This window comes from Dasypus novemcinctus, chromosome 5 (assembly GCF_030445035.2).
Source record: "Dasypus novemcinctus isolate mDasNov1 chromosome 5, mDasNov1.1.hap2, whole genome shotgun sequence".
NCBI lineage: Eukaryota > Metazoa > Chordata > Mammalia > Cingulata > Dasypodidae > Dasypus > Dasypus novemcinctus.
In genome coordinates this window covers 53798048-53821257 of record NC_080677.1, presented here as the reverse complement: position 1 = coordinate 53821257, position 23210 = coordinate 53798048, and the positions used below count along the sequence as shown (strand labels likewise).

General features: G+C 38.0%; 1 protein-coding gene and 1 pseudogene across 4 annotated transcripts in view; both read right to left on the bottom strand.

Moving 5' to 3' along the window:
* The window catches only part of LOC139438959 (ATP-dependent zinc metalloprotease YME1L1-like), a 32248-nt pseudogene extending 22452 nt beyond the window's left edge, over positions 1–9796 (bottom strand).
* The window catches only part of COL28A1 (collagen type XXVIII alpha 1 chain), a 233162-nt gene that overhangs the window by 46449 nt on the left and 163503 nt on the right, over positions 1–23210 (bottom strand). For all 4 annotated transcript variants that reach the window (XM_071215161.1, XM_071215162.1, XM_071215160.1 and 1 more), the window contains 2 exons: positions 17215–17283; positions 15212–15280 (listed from right to left, as the gene is read on the bottom strand). In XM_071215161.1, the coding sequence (XP_071071262.1) occupies positions 15212–15280; positions 17215–17283 (138 nt within the window). The remainder of the gene's footprint in view (positions 1–15211; positions 15281–17214; positions 17284–23210) is intronic.

Here is a 23210-nt window from a genome sequence, read left to right as displayed (position 1 = left end):
AGCCCCCCCATTTCACTCTCAAGGAGGGCCTATCTGGCCATCTGTGATCTAGCCCTTCCCCCACCTCATCCCTGTTACCTCTTTGACCTCATCTCCAGCCATGCTAGGCACTCTGCTTTTCTTTGAAAGTTCCTTCCAGGCACCCTCCCACTACCTCAGGGCCTTTGCATGAGCTCTTTCATCTGCCTTGGGTGCTCTTCTCCCAGAAGTCCCTCGGTTCCCTCCCTCACCTCCTTTAGGTTTCTGCCCAAATGCTATCTTCTCATGAGGTCTTCCATGACCATCCCATTTAAAACTGCATTGCACCCCTTCATCCCCCTTATCCTGCTCTTTCTTTATTTGCTATAGCAATTTTCATCTTTAAGCATATTATAACTTATTTATTACATTTACTGCCAATGTAATGCAGTTGCCATAAAGGTGGGGCTTTTTGTCTCTTGTGTTCATAATACATCTCAAGCACCTAGAAAAGGGCCTGGAATATTTATATTTGCTCAATAAATATTTATTGAATGAACTGCTGAAATAGAATTGTGTACAACTAGCCAAGAATGAACATTGCAGTTGGTATCCTTCATTTTGAGCAAAAAGATCAGATTTAAAGAGTTGTAAATAAGCTTATTTTCCTATATACAAAACAAGAGCAGATTCTATTTTGAAAGGCACATTAGTATTATTCATCTCAAAATTCCAGCAAAGGCTGTGTGTGCACTCTTACATAAGTATATACTTTGTAGGAAAACATAGCAAATATGATGGTTTATTTTACAAAATCACCACAGTAAGGTAATTTAAGAAGTAAACGACAGATTGAGGTCTGTGGAAGATTTATTTCTTTCTAAACCTGGCATAAGAACCACAGTGGGAACAACTGACTCATCAAATTTCATTTTTTAAAACCCACAAAAGCCAGTTGGAAATTTTTCAGAAGACTAGTACTCTAATGGATTAACAATCTATTTTCTGCTTTGAAATTTAAGAGCCACTATTTAAAGACATAATCATATATGCCAAAAAGTCTTATAAGGGGAGTGGATGTAGTTCAAGTGGTTGAGCACCTGCTTCCCATATACAAGGTCCTGGGTTCAATCCCCGGTACCTCCTAAAAACAAACAAATGAAAAAAACAACTCTCACTGGGGAGTGGCTATAGCTCAGTAGTTGAGGCCTGCTTTCCATGTACAAGGTCCTGGGTTCAATCCTTGGTATTTCTAAAAAAAAAAGTCTTATAAAAGCTTACTATCTTTATGCCAATGACTAAGAATTGACAATGAATATTCAAGTATTACTCTTTACATGTCTTCTCAACTAATATGAATCCACAGAAATGCCTGTCAATTTTCAAGGCAGAAACTACCAGGTAAAAACTACAAAGCTGTGAACATTTAGGTAGCACTGGGTCTTTTATTTACTTCTAATTCAATTATTAACCAAAGAGAACTATGAAAATGTAACAGCAGTGCATCATGACTGGCTGATGTAATGAAAGGTAATGATAGACTAAGGTTTCTCCCCCTTAGCTCTTTCACTCATTAATACAAGTCTTTGAAATTAGGACCTCAGTCAGTCAATCAGGAATTTATTGAGCATAACCTATCACAGGGCCTGACCAAGTAAACAATGAAAGAATCATCAGACACAATTCCCTCAAGTTTATTCATATCAAATGAATATATTCAATTTTACGGTTTCCATTGTGATCCTGTGGTAATGTGGTAATAGCTAATTTGATTACACAGCTCTAAAGCCAAGATGACACAGCTCTACAGCCAAGAAATTTACTTTTCCAAGTAAATTTCTATCTTTCAGGACAACCAAGTTTATCAACCTGTAAGAATGAAGCACTTCCACCATGAAACACAATGTTTTGAAAAGAATTAATCATTTCATAAGTTTAAGGTTCTCTTTAATGATGAATTCAATAATCATGTGTTGAATGAAAGTATATATGAATGAATCCTTTTTCAGACTGAACAATATGGTTGCAGGTATAATTTTGTCATAACCCGCCATGCAACCTCCATGCATTCATTCAATTATTCATTAATTTTTTAAATTTATTCCACAAAAATTTATTAAGCACCTACTATATGCCAGACATTCTGCTAGGTGTTAGGAAATTTGAGATGGATAAAGGAAACAAAGTCCCTCTTCTCACAGAGCTTCTTTTTACTATGAAGATACACAATGAACAAGTAAACAAAGAAAAATATTTTCAGATTGTGGTAGTGCTCTGAAAATACAAAAAGATCATATAATAGAATGACAGAATTGGGTAGGGATGGGGTCATGTAGTAAGGGATGGCCTCTCTAAGGATATGACAACTGAATTAAGACTTAAATGATGATAAGAAACCAGCCATGTGACATGTCAAGTAGCAGAAACAAGTACAAAGGCCCTACAGAAGGAATCATCTTTGTTTTTTAGCAAAAGGAAGAAAACCACTGTTCCTGGATTAAATTGAGAGACATAAAGAGAGATGCAAAATAAAGTCAGAGAGGTGGGCAGCATCCAGATCATAAACAGCCTTGTAGCAGTTTTGTTTTGTTTTTTAAATTAGAGAAATTGTAGGTTTACAGAAAAATCATGCAGAAAATACAGAGTTCCCATATTGCTCCTATTATTAACACCTTGCATTAATGTGGTACATTTGTTCCAGCTGATGAAAGCACATTTTTATAATTGTACTACTAGTGATATACATTAGGGTTCATTGTGTTGTACAGTTCTATGGGTCTTTTAAAAAATTTTACCCTAGTAACACATATATACAACCTAAAATTTCCCTTTTTAACCACATATATAACCAAATATATAACTCAGTGCTATTAATTATGTTCACAATGTTGTCCATTATTTTTAAATATTATAGGAAGAATTTTAATTCTTTATTAGCAAGGAAGTTATATATTCTGAATTCTTTTTCTAAAGAATACTCTGTAACCATATAGTATAGCCATGTAAATTTTTAAAACATCAAGTAGAACTCTAAAAATGAAAAAAAAAAAAAAAGCTAAAAATTCAATGGACTGGTTAAACAACAGATTAGACACAGCCAAAGCATGATTTAGTGGCCTGGAAATTAGAGCACAAAAAAAAAAAAAATAAGCCATAATGTAGCCAGAAAAATAAGAAGAGTTTAAAAAAAAAAATATATATATATATATATATATATATATATATATATATATATATATATATATATATGACAAAGATACAGAGAGAGGAAACAATTAAAAGTTTCTGGAGTTCCAGATAAAGAGAGAAAGCAGAAGACTGGGTCAGAAGCAATCTTTAAAGAGATAAGTTGCAGAATTTTCCAGAGATGATAAAAATTACCAGTCCACAGAATCAGGAATTCTAACAAATAATAATTCTTAAACAATCTTCTAACAAATAAAAACAAATCACGTAAAGACATATTATAGTGAAACTACAAAATGCCAAATAAAAACAGAAAGCCATAAAGCTACAGAAAAAGGATAAATTACCATCAAAGGAATAGTTAGACCAACAGGTAACTTCCCAAGAACAATAATGAAAGCCAAATGATGAGAAAAGTTTCCATGCACTGCAAGGAAAAATGATTAACCTAGAATTCTATACTCTGAAAATTACCTCTTAAGAATGAAGGAGAAATAAAGATATTTTCAGACAAATAAAAAGGAAGAGAGGTTACTCTAGGACAGGGGTTCTTAACCTTTTTTGTTCCACAGACCCCTTTGCCAGTCAGGTGAAAACCACAGACCCCTTCTCAGAATGTAGCAGTAGATAGTTTTATGACATTCAACACTGGAGGTCAGAGAAAATAAAGATGATAAGTTGACTTTTTTCAATTCAAGTTCATGGACCCCTGAAATCTCTTCTCAGATCCTTTGGGGTTCCATGGGCCCCTAGTTAATAACGCAGCTCTAGGAGATTCTCACCAAAGGAAATTCTGAAGAATTTCAAGATATTCAAGCAGAAGGAAAGTAGTTTCAATCTGAGATGCAAAATGGATTAAAGATCAGAGAGTAGCAAATATGTGGGTATATTTATGAACAAACAGTGATTGTAGAAAAATAAAATAATGCCTTGAGGGGTTAAAATTGATTAAAATACAAAACAACACTAGTATCAGGGTTTAAGGTAAAAGGAACTAAAGTGTTCTAAATTATTGTGTAACCAGGAATTTAGGAAAGCTATTGATAATCTTTAGATTTTCATAAGATAAATGTGAATGTTTTAATTTAAAGAGTAAACCTAAAAAATAAGAAAAAAGAATGTGTAGCTTACAAACTAGAAGAGGAAAAATATGAGTTAAAAATTAATCAAAATGTTTTTAATTATATGGGGCCATTGCAGGGTGTGGGGGATGACTGGGAAAATACAAAATAAAGGGGGGGAAATTATTGACATAAAATAACCTCCAAGTGAATTACACTACAGCTTTTGTTTCTGGAAAATGCCAGAACAAGCTGCAACCTGAAAAACAATTCAGTAAATATATTTTATTTATTATTTTGTAGTATATAATTATCAACCACTAAATAATACCTTTAATACTTGGAATTGTTACATATGAGAGTATTTTCATTAAAAGATTAGCTTCGCCTTTATTTTACAATACTTAATGTACAAGAGATAGACTTCTAGTTAGGGTTTCCCATAAAAGAGATCAATTAATATATGTACATAAACCACAGAAATTATATACCAAACTGCTTAAAAATTGGTGGTTTTTTTCTTACTTAAAATATTATTTAGTTAAGACTTCTTAGGACATTTGTAAAAGCAGATTAAATCCAGTAAGGTTTCCGATTATTTTTTCATAACTGAAGTGAGTTTTTGCAACTGATAAACAATTTCAGCCAAACAAAATTGCTAAATATTAATGTTCAGTAAAAAGTTGTCTATAAATTATAATTTATAGTAAATTATAATTTACTTCTGTAAATTATGCTCAATCTGAAAAAGATGAAATGACTTAATGATGAAAGATTTCTAAAAAAAACAAATCAAACTAACTCAAGATAGGAAGAAAGTGGGAAAAAAGAAACATAGAACAGTAGAGATAAATAGCCCAAAATTAGATGGGAGAAATAAATCAAAATATTTCACCAATTACACTAAATGTAAACAAACTGAATGCTCCTAGCAAAAGACACAGATTGTCAAACTGTGTTTTTAAAAATCCAAATACATGTTGTTTAAAAGAAATGTATAAAATAAAAGACTGAGGTAAAAGTATGGAAATAGAACACCAGTAAAATTTAACCAAAAGACACAAATATATTAATTTCAGATAATAAAAAGACTTTAAGGCCAGAAGTATTCCTATACATAATGCTCTACCAAAATTCTCAAATTGATTTCCTCCTCTTTCTTTTACTTCCCATTCTTTTTTCTCCTTAGTTCCCTGTCTCTGTTTCTCTCCATTTTGGTACTCTTTGCTTTTCTCCTTTGGTTTAGCTTTCTTAGGGCATAATTAAGACTAATTCCTTGTTGGATTTTGGCCCATGAGTCTCACCCCAGTAACATGAGAAGCCATTCTGAAGAATTACTAACAGAAGAATTTTTCACAGGATGAAAGAAAGATTATTCTGAGGCTATCTTCAGGGCCTGTCAGTTTGAGTGACAAATACTACAGAACCTTATAATCATGGCTTTGTTAGAAATTCTGAGAGACTTTGAAGAGGTCATTTTACCCCCATTTTCCCTCATCTCTTATATTGGAGATGAGAAGAAGACATCATTTTAATTAGATAAGGAAATGTGCAGAGAATAAAATCTACTAATTGTAAAGCTCTTGAAATGTTTATAAGAATAATAAAAATCAGTTTAGAGAAGTTGTCTTGTCACTGAGGACTGCAGTACAAAAGAGGATGCCCTTCAACCAGCAAAACCTGAGAGGATTTAGTAGCTTTTGAACATATGACAGACATAGGGGTTATTATACCCCATTGGATCCTACCCATTTGGATCCTACCAGAATTACTAGTTGTGAGCCTAGCACTGATTTCGAAAGGTCACTAAGACCAACCCGTGTCTTCTGACAGAACTGCAGTTGGGGAAAAAGAATTGCTTTTTATACTTCTTCCTTTTCAAAATATTAGACTATCAGGAGAAAATACCTCATAGCATATATCTCATACCTGAAAATGCTGACTTTTAATTTCAAGATACAAATAAAAAATTTTTTTGTTTGTTTGTTTTTAAAGATTTATTTATTTATTTCTCTCCCCTTCTCCACCCCCCCGCCCCAGTTGTCTGTTCTCTGTGTCTATTTGCTGTGTGTTCTTTGTCTGCGTCTGTTGTTGTCAGCAGCACGGGAAGCTCTGTTTCTTTCTGTTGCGTCATCTTGGTGTGTCAGCTCTCCGTGTGTGTGTGGTGCCATTCCTGGGCAGGCTGAACTTTCTTTCGCGCTGGGCAGCTCTTCTTATGGGGCGCACTCCTTGCGCGTGGGGCTCCCCTGCGCGGGGACACCCCTGCGTGGCCCGGGACTCCTTGCGCGCATCAGCACTGCGCGTGGGCCAGCTCCACACGGGTCAAGGAGGCCCCGGGTTTGAACTGCAGACCTCCCATGTGGTAGGCGGACGCCCTAACCACTGGGCCAAGTTCACTTTCCCAAATAAAAATTTTGAGTGACATTTATTTTGTAAAACCTTAAAATGATTGGTCTTCCCTTTCTGACATCTACCCTAACTTGGAATTCCAAGACATGATTAGTTCAGGAAGGCTGTGTGAAAGATTGACTGTGAGCCTGGGCTCTGATAACAGACTACTCAGATTCAAATCCTGCTCAAATACTTCCTAGCTGACTGGCACTGTGCATTGTTACTTAGCATCTCTGTGCCTTAGTTTCCCAGGGCCTACTTCATAGGATGGTGAGGCTTGGTTAAGATAATACATGTACATTATTTTATTTTAATAAAAATTTATTTTAAATATTCAAGAATTTTCAATGAAAAAAAGTGTGTTTAAGCATGTCAATGATCCTAATTAGCTTCAGTATCTCAAGGTTCTGTGTAGTGAAGGTACCTCTTACCTTGCTGAAAAGAGAAGAGGGAAAACAAATACTAGTAATTTACTTTTGAGATTAAGCATTGATAGGTGGGAGAAAGACAAAAAGGCTTTTACAAATTTTCAACAGTGATATTCCCAGGCTATAAAGATGTTAACAGCAGCTAAGAGTAATTTACCCATATCCTTGACTTGGTTTAATCTGTACAATATCTGTTATAAGAGTGAAGAGGAATAAATATATAGTATTTGCATCTTTCTATATTAGACAGATATGAATGGGTGGGTAGGAGAAAGGAAGGCAGGAAGGAAGGAGTGACGGAATGGAGGCAGAAGAGTTAGACCAATTAAAGTTGACAGCATGCTTACTATAGTGATAAATTATGTCCTATTATAGCACCGTGAGTAGTTTTAGTATGTAATCACTCAAATGAAATCTTTCGTATAACTTTTCTAACTTTTGGAGATATTTTATTTTAAATCCTTTTAAAAAAAATATTTGGCACACAGATTGGACATTGTCTTTGAGTTTCTTTCTGGAATTGGGGAAACCATAGTAAACTTTGGGATAGGGTACAATATTCACTTTGGAGAAAATTATTTAGAAATTTTAATTTCCTTTTAGGCTAGTGGCAGCATAAGGAGTGTGGTGAGAGTTCAGCAAATTTCTATGATGGTCATTGGCCATTGCCCAGGGACTTTTTCATGGTAAAGAAACAATAAATATAAGTTGGTGATAATTAATGTTGATTCAAACCCCACTAATTTGAGAGCCTACAGTTTTCACTTCAGTTCTGATTTGAAGAATTGGATATTTTAAAAAGTAAATTTAATAATAAAAGATTGAGAGAGGAAAACACCCTATAATATCTTCAGTTTCAGATTCAGGAAGAAGCTAAAAAAGTACCTTTCTCCTAATTGGCTTAAAGGAATGAGAACCATTCGAACAGGATGTAAATGCAAGTGGGAGCCAGGAAGTGAGAAATACAAAGGGTCTCAGAGTCAGCCCCAGTTAATAAATACTAACTTTTCCTGACTTGTACAACCTGTACAGAGAATACTGTGGATTCAGCACATTCAGTTTCGTTTTTTAACCCATACAACTGTTTTCAGTTTGATTTAAAAATATAAAAAGGCAAGGTATGGGAGTGCCTTGAATGACTAAAATTAGGTGGGTGGATTTGATGGCCAGGATCCATTTTTAGTCCTAGCTTTCCCCTGCCACAGGCATTTTGACCGTGTTATCTCAGAACACCTAACTATGTAAACGTTTAAACCCCTCACATGGTTTCAATTTCTCCTTTTTTTATTGGGAGGAATCATTGTGGGTATCCGAAAAAAACACAACCCGGGAATTTCAGTAGTCAATTCCACCATGGTTTCTGGCATGAGCACACACAGTCCATGCCATGCTGTTAACTCTGCTGCCTGTCGTCCCAGTTTAGCGTCTCAGACCTGTGCAAGCAGAATTCAGCGAGTGTGCGATTACCAAGGTTCATTCTGCTTTCTATCTTTGTTGCTGCTGCTGTTTGCTTGTAATCAAAAGGGGAAAAGAAAAAAAAAAGTTTTGCCTTAAACTTTTTTTTAAAATACTTTCAAACTGACAGGACAGTTGCAAAAATAATACAAAACCCATTCAGAAAACTCCAATACATGCCCCCTAACTCCCAGAAACCCCAAACCATCAATTTTCATCTTTGTTATATCAGTCTGTCTGACTGTCTATCTATCTATCTATCTATCCATTTTTTAAACATTTGGAAGTAGTTTGTATACCATGCCCCTTGGACACAATACTTTCAGTGTACATGGACAAGAAAATTTTAAATACCAGAAAGCTAACATATATATAAATATCATATATATTGCTATCTTGGTAATATTAGCCCCATTATACAGGATGGTTATGAGTTTAGAAAATAAAATCCTATCAGTTTTCTTTTTAATTTGACCAAGAACAACGTAAGGACATAAAACTTCCTAATGTCACTATTTATTAATCCCTCTACAGGTATTTGCCACTTAGTGTATATCAAACTGACCCCTGAGTTTTTAAAACTGGGACCCTTTGGCTCCTTACATCAACTACATTTCAACGAATAAATCATTTCTATTTGGTCTTTAAGGGTAACAGTTTTCCATGCTGTAATAGGCACCCTCTAACCACAATCTAGTCAAAAGGATTCTGGAAACACTTTCAAAGTCGTCAGATCACAATTGGGAAGCAAACAGAAGACTGACAGACTCCGTGTGAGATTTCCACTACAGAATCCTGACATTCTTTAATTCTTTAGCTCTTCTAGTGAGGGGAACCAGAAGGTGTCAAAATACCTGCAATATTAAGATTGTGCTTGGAGTTTATGGAAACACAGTTACTTTGGCACAAGTTAAACAAACAAAAAGAAATCTACCTAAGGAATGACATTAACCTTAAACACTGGGAGGAAAATCTTATAAAGCTTTGAGTTCTTCCCTGAATTCTCAAATCAGAGAAGCCACTTTCTAGCAGCCCCCATGCCAGACCCTGCCAGCTGTACTGACCCACCCGCCAGCACACCTTACAGGTGGCAATTCCTACTGGTATCCCAGGTAACTCCCATGACACTAACCCTTTCCTTATTCTCTGCCTGTGACTAATTGCTGGCTCCTCTTTGTCTCCTGAAATTGGGTTCTTCATGCCAGTTTCGTCCCCCTCCTCTGGTGCCCTGCCCATCTCTCCGCAGCTTGAACCACAGCTATCTACAAGGTTTCCAGTGCCCCTCACCCTCTGGCTCTTGATTACCTGAGTACGCATCCCCTATTCCTTTTCTGACTCTGTCTACTCAATTTCTAAGTCATCCTCTGATACTCCTGATGTTGCTTGCACTAAGTAAGAATATATGAAGGCTCTAAGGCTTTCTTTTTAAGATGGAATAAAACACATGATGGGGCTGAACCCAGTCCTTGTAAACCCAGCAGACAGTGACAGGCACTCTAGAAGTTGCCATGGGGACCGTGCTTATTTTCGTTGCCTCTTCTGTTGTAAACCTTCGAAGGCAAAATGCTCACATTATGTGAGAAGTTTTGATTTCAGGAATCAGACTAAGCCCAAAATGGCAAAGATCCAGTCTGGCATTAATTATGGAAGTACCAACATACTTCAGAACAATAATTTTAAAATTTCCATCTTTCCTAGAAACAGATTAAATTACATGGTGTGGTAACTTCCAGCTGTTCACCAATCCTCTGGTTCCTCTTCTTCCTGCGCACACAGCCAGACCATCTTTCCCAACCTCTCTTGCGATTAAGTGTAACAATGTGACTAGCTCTTACCAGTAAGATGTGGGCAGAAGTGATGTGTGTCATCTACTAGCCAAGACTTTTAAGAAGTAGATGTGCCTCTTCCACAGTCTCCTTTTCTGCCCACTGGTTGAAAGTGATTAAGGCGTCCAAGAGATGGAGGAACCACAAATGGAAGACCAGGTTCTCTGAAATCCTATGTGGAAGAAAATTGCCTACCAACCAGGAATGCTCACATAGAATTGTTACGTGAGCAAAACCCTTTATTGTGTTTGAGCCATTATATATTTTGGAGTCTATTTGTTATTGTAGCCAGGCCTACACTAATAACACAACCAATTTCTATGTTTTATAACATTAAATCACTTGACTCTCAGAATTATGATATTCCAGAATGTTCCCAGAAAATACAAAAGGGACTTGCAGAAAGGGAAGGGAAGTAGGAAGGGATAGTAATGTGAATAAATCAAACATTCACTGCATATGTAACCATGTGCTGAGCCTTTGCTAAATGCATTGCACATACTACCTCATTTAATTTCACTTATTCCTCGCAACAATTTTAGGAAATAGTACTATTCAAGTGTCGAAACTAAGGCACAGAGATCTAATACTCAGGAAGTGGAGAGGCCATGATTCATATCTGTTGATTCAGCCCAAGCTAGGCATTTTTGTACTAAGTATGCAGCATTCTATATAATGTTATCTTCACCACACCTTACAAAATTTACTTAATTATCCCAGTTTTAAAGAGGAGTAAGTTGAGGCCCAACAAAGATAAATGATTTATCCAACGTTACACACTAGAAAGAATCAGAGCCAGGATTCAGGACAAGGTCTGAGTGACATCAAAGCCCATTCTCTTTCCACTACACCACTACATACGTTTCGGAATGCAGAAAGAGGGAGGGGCCACATAGGCTAAATTTCCCTCCATTTCTAGACCCCTGATGTCTCATTGGTTGATCTGTTAGCTCTGGGACCACGTGGTCTCCGCAGTCATCACCATTTTTTATTCAGCTTTGAAGATAATGGAATTTCTGTTGGACAGTATTCACCGGGTTCCCCCAGCATGTCACCGCTTTTTTTTTTTTTTTAACACTGATAACAAACTGGTGAGGCACAAATTCTTAGCCCATCAGCCAGAGTTGGATCAGTCTTGTTCAGTCTTAAAGGAAGAACTGAAGCCAGTGGCATGGACGTTATTCTTTTAATGAGTAAATGGTTTGTGTATAGTAAGAATTACAATAGAGAGAGGTCCACAAATCCACCTTAGAAACTCCTGAAAGTCAAGACCAAACACCAGGAATCTTATTTATATAAGGACTTCCTGATCCTCTGAGAGAGTACTAAGGGGATTTCAAGACTGACCAGGGCACTGGAATTGACTTGAACAAAGATGGTGAGAGGGAGACTAGCACTGCTCTGAGTAGGTCTGAAGACTGGGGGGAGAAGCCATTTCTGTCTATCCCCATATTTGGCTCTTTTAACTGGACTGGCCTACCCACTCATTATGACTCTTCTGGCCCCTCAGGGGCTAGCTGGCCTATCAGGAAATTCAACCCTCTCCATTCTCCCTCCTGATTTTAGCCTGGGAGATTGCTGGTATATCTAGAATTTATATCTAGGAGCTAGGTAGTGCTGGAGTCTTATGGTGAGACAAGATGGAGGCGTACAACTTCCTGACCTACACCAAATCAGGAACCGGGAACCTGGAAAACCAAGGCTGCTTTGAGGCCATGGAACCATAGTCCCACATTCACCCATCCACTCAACAGACACGTGTGGTTGGGAAAAAGCACTGAGGCCTCTGGAGGAGCTGGAGCTCCTCCATAATGCAAAGCCAGCTGAGCCACAGGGCCAAGAAGTGCAGGAAGCTGATGTGGTACCACAGGAGGTGAGTTCACCAAGCTTTCAGGATTGCCCAGAACCAATACTGCCACAGCAGTGACCCCAGGTGGTCCCAGAACACCAAGAAAGGCAGGTAGAGGGGCTTCTATATAGACGACGCTCTCTCACATGGAGGATCAGGAGAACACAAAGGGGCATGAGAAAGGAAGCTCCCCTCTTTCATTACAGACACCCCCATCCATTCTATAGTTGGCAGCCAGGGAGTTTTTTCTAAATACCTGCCTGATCATGTCACCCCTTCTCTAACTTCCAGTTGTTCTTAGGATTAAGACGAAACTCATTACTGTAGCTATGGGATCTTGCAGGAGCCCTGCCTACTCAGTAGCCCCACTTCATTCTATTGTATCTTTCTCCATACTCTCTGGAGCTCAAAGTGGAATTGTTTCATAACCTGTTAAACTCCATATGGGCTAGGTTCATATATATTTCCACTTACCATTTTATACCCAACACTTATTTACCTGACATAGAAGATGCTCAATCAGTATTTGTTGGTTAATTGGTTGAATGAATGAATGAATAACTGAAGAACCAATATACCAGTAACAAAGTTAGGTGGACATTGAAACAAACCACTTCTGCAATTGCAGCCGAAGCCTTTATTTTCCCCATGGTTGTGATGGTGTAGGTAGAGAGACAGTCCACTTCAGGCTCTAATGTTAAAGGGATTTCATCACGAGAAGGACTTCCCTCGAAACCTACTAAGCAGACAGATCAACAGAAGCAAGTTTTACTGATTCAAATGTTTTTTAGAAAGGGGTGAGAAATAAGTTAATGAATGAATGTAAGACATGAAATTCCACTGATCATATAGCCTTAAATTTACTCAAGAAGAACACAGTCATCCAAATGTTTTAGCACTGTGATGGCTGCATCCCTTCTGCAGTGCTGGTACAAGCACAGGACAAGAAAATGAAGAATTAGTCCTTAGAGAACTACTTCTGTCCTGCTGTTTCTTATATTGCTTTTATGAGTCAGACTTGGTCAAGGCTCACTGCCAAGCTTTATCAGGCCACAACCCTGAATAGAGGAAAAGCTTATCTCATGTCTGCTGGACTGGATTTGTGGCAGCCTTCATTTTGGTTCTTTCCCTATGATGGGAGCCTTTACGACCTAGTTTCACTCAGGATGGAGTTTGAACATGAGGGCCTGTGGAAGGGCAGGAAGCCAAGTGAGTCACAGCTGGTGAGGACTAATTAAAAGCAACCCAGGGTGTTCCTTTCTGAAAAGGAAAGTATTTCTGAGACAAGAAAGAGCAGAAAACTGGCACCAGTTTAAAGAGATGGAGGGACTGAACTAACGGCACATGTGGATTGAGCTCATGTTGGTGACAAGACCGGTGATCTTGCTAAAGCAAACACATTCAAAACCATGTGCATCCCTCCTTTAGCTGTAGAATTTAAAGACTGAGTGTGAGAATGATGGGGTTTATAAGGAAGCAGGTCTTTGCTGCATTTTCCAGGCCAAGTTCGCTGTTGGCAATATGTCAACTGTCTGGTCTTTGCTGAAATACCCAGCCAGACAGATGAATGACCGTTATTTAAAAGGCCTGCTGTGGAAGCCCTAGACTTTGTGTGACAGACTGGAAGGCTTAACACACATTCCAGGAGTTTTGCTCTTGAATAACCTCACTCTCTCTTCACAGGAGTAGGCAGTTTAATTTCAACACAAGATTTTCACATTTATTCTCTTAAGCTGCTACTGTCTCCTACTCACTAAGAAGTTCTGCTATTTGAAAAGGAGTTTATTTTGAATGTTTCCACACTTTTAGAGCCAATCTTTATTATCCAGGGATGAATTACTCCTTTTCTAAGTGTAATGGTGGTAATAAATAAATAAATAAATAAGTCTATTTTTGGACAAAAAATAAAATGAGAGTGAGTCAGTAAAAAAAAAAAAAATCAACATATTAGAAATAGAAGAGAGAATTGTTTGAAAATACATGGTGGGAAGCAGACTTGGCCCAGTGGTTAGGGCGTCCATCTACCATATGGGAGGTCTGCGGTTCAAACCCTGGGCCTCCTTGACCCATGTGGAGCTGGCCCATGCACAGTGCTGATGTGCTCAAGGAGTGCCGGGCCACGCAGGGGTGCCCCCTGCGCAAGGAGTGAGCCCTGTAAGGAGAGCCGCCCAGCGCGAAAGAAAGCTCACCCTGCCCAGGAATGGCACCGCACACATGGAGAGCTGAAACAAAAAGATGATGCAACAAAAAGAAACACAGATTCCCGTGCTGCTGACAACAACAGAAGTGGACAAAGAACACACAGCAAAATAGACACAGAGAACAGACAACTGGGGCAGGGGGGAGAAGGGGAGAGAATAAATAAATAAATCTTTGAAAAAAAAAATATGTGATAACGTACTGACACCACATTTTTTTACTGAGATATGGGAGACCCTTGGAGTCCTACCTTGCTAAATGGGCTTGCCACTGTTGAAGCAAAAATAAAGTCGAATGTTGATGGCTGCGAAAGTCCAGTACTCTGACTCGGGGCCTAGAGCAACGGCTCTCACCCAGGCTGCTCATGAGAATCACCTGCACAGTCTTTAAAATTACAGTACTCAAAATCTACCCCCCAAAGATTCCGATTCTCTTCCTCTGGGGTGGGGTCTAGGCGTCAGTATTACTTAAGTGCTCCTCAGGTGATTTCATTGTGAACTAGGATTGAGATGCCCTGGACTAAGGCGGGAAGATACAGATGAGGAAGGTAAGACAGAGAACATGCAGCCCAGCAGAAATTCTCCAGGCAGCTCAGCTTGAAACCACCAAGAGTGACAACCACTGTTAGGATTAAATTTTTCATCAAGCAATTTACGTAATGTTTAGTGTTTATGAAACTATTGTACTTATATCATCTGTACAGTTCTGGATGATGTCTCCAAATATTGGATGCCCTTTTAACTGCTCAGTTTACATTAAATCCAGTTCCGGATAGCCACATTTTGTATTATGCACAACCTCTTCTCATCAGCACCCTAGTGAATAGAGACGTGACTCTAGAAAGTTCATGTCACTTACTTTAATTCCTTGAGCGCCCTGGCCAGGGGGACCAGGAGGGCCAGGCAAGCCTTTCTGTCCCATGTTACCCTGTTGGAAGATGGGGAGAAGTTGAAGAGAAAGCTTAAGAGGATTTAGGAAGCAAACACCAAAGTATTACTACTCTCAGCTTTGTCCCAACTTCGGTCTGATCAGGACCTTCACCGGCACTCCCTATGAGCTAATCATGTTTTAAATAAAGCAGTGTTTTTCAAATATTTTTAAGTCACAGAACAAATCAACCCTTCGAAAATAAAACCTTATCTATAATCCAAATATAAATAAAGAGGCAAGTCAGAGCTGCTTGGTGTAAGCAGGAGTGGAGGTCCAGGAGCCTCATGGAAAACCAGGGCCGCATAGCACCAAGTCTGAAAACCACTGACACACAATTCTTCATAGGCTTTACTATGTTGCCCCATTTAAATAGCAAATTTTATGCAAATTCACTGGGGTTGGGTTTAAAGATTTAGTGCTTGTTGATGTGGGTCGGTCTGGTTAGAATTTTTAAGACTATCTGTAGATGCAATAGGCTAATGTAGAATTCCCCAGTAAGTGTTTTTCCAATGTAACCTTTGATGTCTGTGGTCAAATAAGATTGGAAAATGGTCTACACTCTAGTCTGTACCTCCCCTTGAACATTAAGACATTGAAGCCTCTAAGAAGTTCCACAATAGAGAAAATTACTTTAACTTTATTTAACTAAGAAGTTCCCAAATTAACATTTGATGGAATAAGCTTTAGGGCAAGGCTGGGTTAATATAAGTTCCTGTATCAGTCCATCTGTTCTCTTTCCAGTATTTAAAAAAAGCTTTGTTTTTTTTTCTGACTGTAAGTAGAATACCTGATCACTGAAAAAAAAAATCAGAAATGAAGATACCAACAAATAAAATAAAATATACCCATTTTCCCATCATCCAGTGATAACTACTACTAACATTTTGGGAGATTTCCATTCATATAAAGTGATCTATAAGTTTAAAAATAGCCTACTGCCAAGATAGAGTTGATGGACAAAATAAAAGATAAATTGAGAATCTTGGTAATTCTAGGACCTTCAGTAAAATCCTTAAACTTTTTCCCTTCTATCATAATGTGGTACTAATAACTTTCTATACATTCTGGGTGCAAATAAACGTATTTGGGTTTGGAATTTGTGATGGATGACTCATTGACACCTGTTTTTCTCATGAACATGCCTGATAATTCTTGATCTTACTCTTCAAATAAACCAAAGATCTATTTGTTTAACAAGTGATTTAAACAATTAAAACAGAAGGTTTCTCTTAACACAATTGACATTTTGAGCTGGATAATTATTTGTTATTGGAGGCTGCCCTGTGCATTGTAAGATGTTTAGCATCATCCCTGACCTCTACCCCACTTCCCCAATGGTGACACCCAAAAATGTCTCCAGGGAGAGAAGGGCAAAATTGTCCTCAATGAGAAACACTGGATTAAAATAATAAAAAGATGAATAATCACCAAATTGAACATGGTAAAAGGAAGAAAAATAGAAATGAGAGCAGAGGGGAACAAAAGGAAATTCCTCTTATATTCTACAGGGACAATAAAACCAGACCTTTGCACAGGGGCCCTGACAGCAGACAAACATATGGCAGGGTAGATACATTAGCTGGTGACCTGTTCAAGGGCCACTGCAGGCACCTCTGACCAAAGTAAAGATGTGCTTCTTAATGATGGCCCAGCTTCAAAGAAACCTGACAATATTTTGGGCACTTTGCAACTACTTTTAAAAGAAAGACAAAGCTTTTCATTTCTTTTAGGGAAACTAATAGCTTCATAAATTTCAAAAATTTTCTATTTTACTCAAGGTTCCATGATATGACAAAATTAGACTTTTTACCAGTAATCAAGGAAAAATAAGTCAGCACAGAAATAAACTCTCATTGTGATGTTAATATTGACTTGGCTGTCACTTGATGGGATCTGACCCTTGCACAGAGCATTTTAGAACTGAGACTCACCTTTGGCCCTTGGGTTCCTATTCCCCGAGGCCCAGAGGGGCCAGGAAGTCCTCTGGCACCAGGCTCTCCCTGAAAAGACACAGTGACTGACAAGTTACTTACTTTTTTTACCTTTATGTTATATAATATTTCATATTAAAATATATCTCCAAAAATATATTTTATATAAAAACCCTTGAATTTGACTAAGATATTGAGCCCTTTTCTCCCAAATCCCTTTCTTACACTTGACACTGTGCAATCACCCTTTGTTTTAATTTTTTTTACTGCCAGTTAAGTAATCTTCAAACCACTTGATATCAAATCAATCAAATCAATTCACTTCTTGGAAATTATGATGGCTAATTTCCTGTGTAGCTTGGCTAGGTTATGGTGTACAGCTATTTGGTCAAGCAAGCACTGGCCTGATTGTCTCTGTGAGGGTATTTCCTGGATTTAGTCAGTTGATTGCATCTGTATCTAGTCATATCTACCATCAACAGAGGATATCTACTAGCAACGAAACAAGTTTCCTCATCCAGCCATTTGAGAGTCCTTAAAGGGGAAACTCAGGATTTTAGACCACAGAAAGAATTTGTATCTCTATTTCAGCCAAGCCAGCCAGCTTCTCCTGGAGAGTTCACTGAAACCTTCATCAGAGTTCCCAACTAGCAGCCTGCCGTAAGGAATTCGTACCTGCCAATCCCTATGGTTGTATGAGTCAATTCCTATAATAAATATCCTGCCAGATTTGTTTTTTATGGAGAACACTGATGAATCCAGCAACCTTAATTTTTTTTCATAATTCCCCTCTCTGGAATTTGTAAAAATAGTTACCACCTTTGAGAATTTCATCCCCAAACAGAGAAGAGCTAGAAAAGGAGATAACCACATCTGAACTAGGCTGTTTTTGTTAATTTATGCAACAAAGAATATGCTAGTGTGTTAGGGGTGGGCTCTATGATATTTCTGCTACTAGAGGGGCAGGGTAAGCTCTGTTATGTGTTTTTGTTTGTTTGTTTGTTTGTTTTGGTTTCTCCAAGACATGGCAATTTCACAGCAGAGAATAACCACCAGAAAAATGGTAGGATTTGATTAGGGACGGTCAGGCCCTGTGGTTAGACCTATCTGAGATGTGGATGATGGGAAGAGGTAGAGAAATAAAATCTTTATCAATCACCTTCATGTTTCCAACGCTGGCTAGGAATATTTGTGTATGTTGCTTGATACAATTGAATATTCACAACAATCCTGCATTACAATGATGAGTAATTTACTTAACTTCTCTGAAAGTCAGTAAAATCACCAGATATGCAAGAAACTGTAGTTACATTTCAAGGGGATAGGAATGAAGTGGGACCACCAATAGAAGGTGTTAGTAGTGGGGTGGTGTATGGGAATCCCATATTTTACGCATCATTGTTCTATAAACTCACAACTTCTCTAATAAAGAACAAAATTTTCATTGACTATTACTAGCCTACACATTTTAAAATTCCTTATACACTTTAAAATTTAGAATGATAGCTTATGAATACTGTGAATCTTTATTGAGATTGTTTTGAATCTGTTGATATTCCAGGGGAAACCTGACCTCATTAAAATATTGAATTTCTAATCAGCGAAAAAAAGTAAGAATGAAGCTTGATGGTAGCAGGTAAGTGTTCCTATCAGAGTGGCTAGTATGGAGTGGCACCTAGTAAATGCTAGCTCCCCATACCAACTGTTTTATTAAAGAGAAAATCAAAGTTTGCCCAATGCTGCATAGCTATTAGGAGGCAGGGCCAGGAGGAAGTGGAGATTATCTCATACATTACTGTTGCAACCATTTTGGAAAAGTTTGGGAGTTTCTTAAAACATTCAAGATAAAATTTACCACATCATCCATCAATTCCACTCCTAAGTGTCTACCCAAGAGAAATGAAAACACATGCCCACACAAAGACTTGTGCGCAAAAGTTTTTTAGTAGCATTATTCATAATCACCCAAAACTGGGAACAACCTAAACATCTATCAACTGGCTAATGGATAGAAAAAAATGTGGTATAGCCATAAAATAAAATACTATTTAGCAATAAAAAGGAATGAAGTTCTATATATGCTAACATATATATGAACTCCCAAAACATTATGCTAAATGAAAGAAGCTAGATGCAAGGGGCCACATATTGCAGGATTGCATTTCCAAAAAATGTCTGGAAAAGGCAAATCTATAGAGAAAGAAAGTAGATTATTGGTTGCCTGGGGCCAGGGATAGGAATGCAGATTAACTGTAAATGGGTATGAGGGCTTTCACTGTGGTGGTGAAAATGTTCTAAAGCTGATTTATAGTGAGAACTCTTGGTGGACTTACTTTAAAAATTAATAAATTATATATTTGAAATGGGTGAATTCTATGATATATAAAATATACCTCAATAAAGTTATAAAGGAAAAAAAAAAAAAAAGGAAGAGAGGTAGGGCCAGGCTTTCACTCAGATCTCCCTTGCTTTCTGCCCGAGGTCCAGTTTTGCCCAAGTCCTTTTATGAACAAAACAGGTGGCAACATTCAACAGTACAAAAATCATGCATTATAAGAAAGAGTAAAATTGTTTATTTGGAAAAACAGCTCATCTTTTAATTAATTTTACTTCTGCTTACATATTCTGAAATATCTCTACTTATTAAAAAAAAAAAGAATGGGGAAAACCCTTTTTTTAAAGACCTTACCTGATTTTTAAAAAAACTATATTTTAAAGAAGCTTTAGATTGCATAAATGTTACATAGAAAAAATATAGGGGATATCCATATGCCCCACTCCCTCTCCCTCTCCACTTTCCACATTAACAACATTCTTCATTATCGTGGTACATTTGTTCCAATTGGTGAACACATATTGAAGCATTGCCACTAACTGTGGACTATAATTTACATTATGGTTTATACTCTGCCCTGCACAATTTTGTAGGTTATGGCAAAATATACAATGGCCTGTATCCATCATTGCAATGTCAGGAAGGACAATTCCAGTGTTCCAAAAATGCTCCCACATTGCACCTATTCTTCCCTCTCCCCTCTGAACCTCTGGTGGCCACTACCTTTATATCAATGATAGAAGTTCTTCCATTGCTATAATAATAATGTCTATAATAGAATAATATTGGGAAGCGGCTGTGGCTCAATCGATTGTGCTCCTGTCTACCATATGGGAGGCTCTGGGTTTGCATCCCAAGGCCTCCTTGTGAAGGCAAGCTGGGCCATGCCTGTGGAGAGCTGACAGCCTGCGCCTGCGGAGAGCTGACAGCCTGCGCCCATGGAGAGCTGAGAGCCTGCACCCGTGGAGAGCTGACAGCCTGCACCCGTGGAGAGCTGGTGCAGAAAGATGACGCAACAAAGGGAGACAAGCAGACACAGAAGAAGGCACAGAGGATGGACACAGACAGCAAGCAAGCTGCAAGGAGGGGGGAAATAAATTAAACAAATCTTTAAAAAAAATAATAGAATAATATTAAGTCTACTCTAGGGGGTAAACTCTTAAAAGCTATGCTTTATTACTGACAATTCTTCTAATCTCTACTTTCATAATTATGCATTTTTCTTCTGCTTCCAGGCCACTTTTGTGATTTTAGTGTCCCGTCTTCATCTGTTCCCTTTAGTACTTAGCTGCTTTTGAGAATACAGGTACTAATTATCCCTTTAATGCCTCTCCCCTACTGACTCCCACCTCTTAAGTAACCCCAGGTTTCTCTCAGCTTAAATAATCACTCCTACCAGCAAGAGCTCCAGCAAGTAGAAAACAGAATTATACACATTTCTATTACTTCTCCTTGCTTGAGTGCCTCTGAAGTACCTTTAAAGAAAATGCCCATAAGTTCACCATGTGAGGGCTTCCAGTTACACCCAACTGATCCACACCCAAGCTAATTCTTAAAAGGCACATGGTTTTTCCCTTCCACTTTAATACTCTTCAACAAAGCAGGACAGAGTTAAATATAAGTAAACAGGTTTGACCCAGAATCATTAAATATTTTATTAAAAATAGTCTTATTTGCCCAACACCCTCAATCTCACCCCAGATACAATAGCTCCACTCTTGTGTTTCTGCTCACCTCTGCCTTCCATGGTGAGAGAAAGAAGTTAGAAATAGCTAGACCCCATGTGCCTCCTGATGTGCTATGATAAGAAATACACACCCCACTTATAATGTATCCTGGCCAGAAAAACTGAGGATAGAGGAACATCGTAAACAACATGATGAGGATGTATTCAGAAAAATCCTCATGGACAAATAACTCATCCACAAATAATAAAGCACAAAGTGAAAATAAGGGAGAAAAACTTTCAGTTTAAAGAGATTTAAGGGAACGGACTTTGGCCCAGTGGTTAGGGCGTCCATCTACCATATGGGAGGTCCGCGGTTCAAACCCCGGGCCTCCTTGACCCGTGTGGAGCTGGCCATGCGCAGCGCTGATGCGCGCAAGGAGTGCGGTGCTACACGGGTGTCCCCCGTGTGGGGGAGCCCCACGCGCAAGGAGTGCGCCCGTGAGGAGAGCCGCCCAGCGTGAAAAGAAAGAGCAGCCTGCCCAGGAATGGCGCCGCCCACACTTCCCGTGCCGCTGACGACAACAGAAGCGGACAAAGAAACAAGACGCAGCAAATAGACACCAAGAACAGACAACCAGGGGAGGGGGGAAAATTAAATAAATAAATAAATCTTTAAAAAAAAAAAAAAAAAAGATCCCAGAGCTCTGGTGATTTAAAAAAAAAAAAAAAAAAAAAAAAAAAAGAAAGAGCAGCCTGCCCAGGAATGGCGCCGCCCACACTTCCCATGCCGCTGACGACAACAGAAGCGGACAAAGAAACAAGACGCAGCAAATAGACACCAAGAACAGACAACCAGGGGAGGGGGGAAAATTAAATAAATAAATAAATCTTTAAAAAAAAAAAAAAAGAGATTTAAGAGACACCTCAATCAACTGCAATTTGTGGACAGTGTTTACTGATTCAAACAACTGTAGCAAATTTAAAAGACAATCTGGGGGATTTGAATACCAAATATTTGATCTTAAGGAATTGGTGTTAATATTTTTTAAGTATGATAAATGTACTGTAGTTATGTTTTTTAAAAAGGGGGTGTATATATATATATATATATATATATATACACACATACATATATATATTTTAAGGTACTGGGGGCCTGGGATTGAACCCAGGACCTCATTTGTGGGAAGCTGGCACTCAACCACTGAGTCTCATCAGCTCTCTGATCTGTTGTTTTTCATTTGTTTGCTTGTTTTTTTTTGTTTTTAGGAGGCACTGGTAACTGAGCTCTGGACCTCTCAAATGCTTGAGCCACATCCACTCCTGCGGGGAGGAGTATATCTGAGGGACAAATACTGAAGCTTTATAGCAATGACGTGTGGTGTTTGCTTCAGAATAATCCAGTAGTGGAGGAAGACAAGTCATGGGGAATACAGAGAAAATAAGCTTGACAATGTGTTGATAATTGTTGAAGAAGTGTGATGGATAAATGGGACTTCACTATACTATCATTCCTACTTTTGCATATGCTCAATGATTTTCATAATAATATGTTTTTTATAACATATGAATAAATGAACAAAACCTCACAAAAATCTTGCCAGTGAGAGTGAGGAAATGATGCTATGTGGTTTACCCTTAATATGGAGAGGAATACAAGATTTAAAGAATGGAAAAGTGGGCAAAGTGGAGGAGCACACAGGTAGATTCAACATCATTAGTAAAATGTATGTGTTTCATATATTCTTGGTACGTTCCAAATCTTACAGGATATTTTTAAATTATGAATTTAGAGAGAAGGCAGAAGATTTCTTTTTTTATAAAGTAGTACTTCTACTAAAAAAAGAATTCCATTTGCTACTTTTTAATAGTGATATTTTTCTTGTGATGATTTTAGTTACCATCTCCTTTTCAATTAATTAGTATTAATTGTGCTAACACACACATATGTACGTACACCAGACAGGAAAACAAGGGAGCACAACTGTTCAA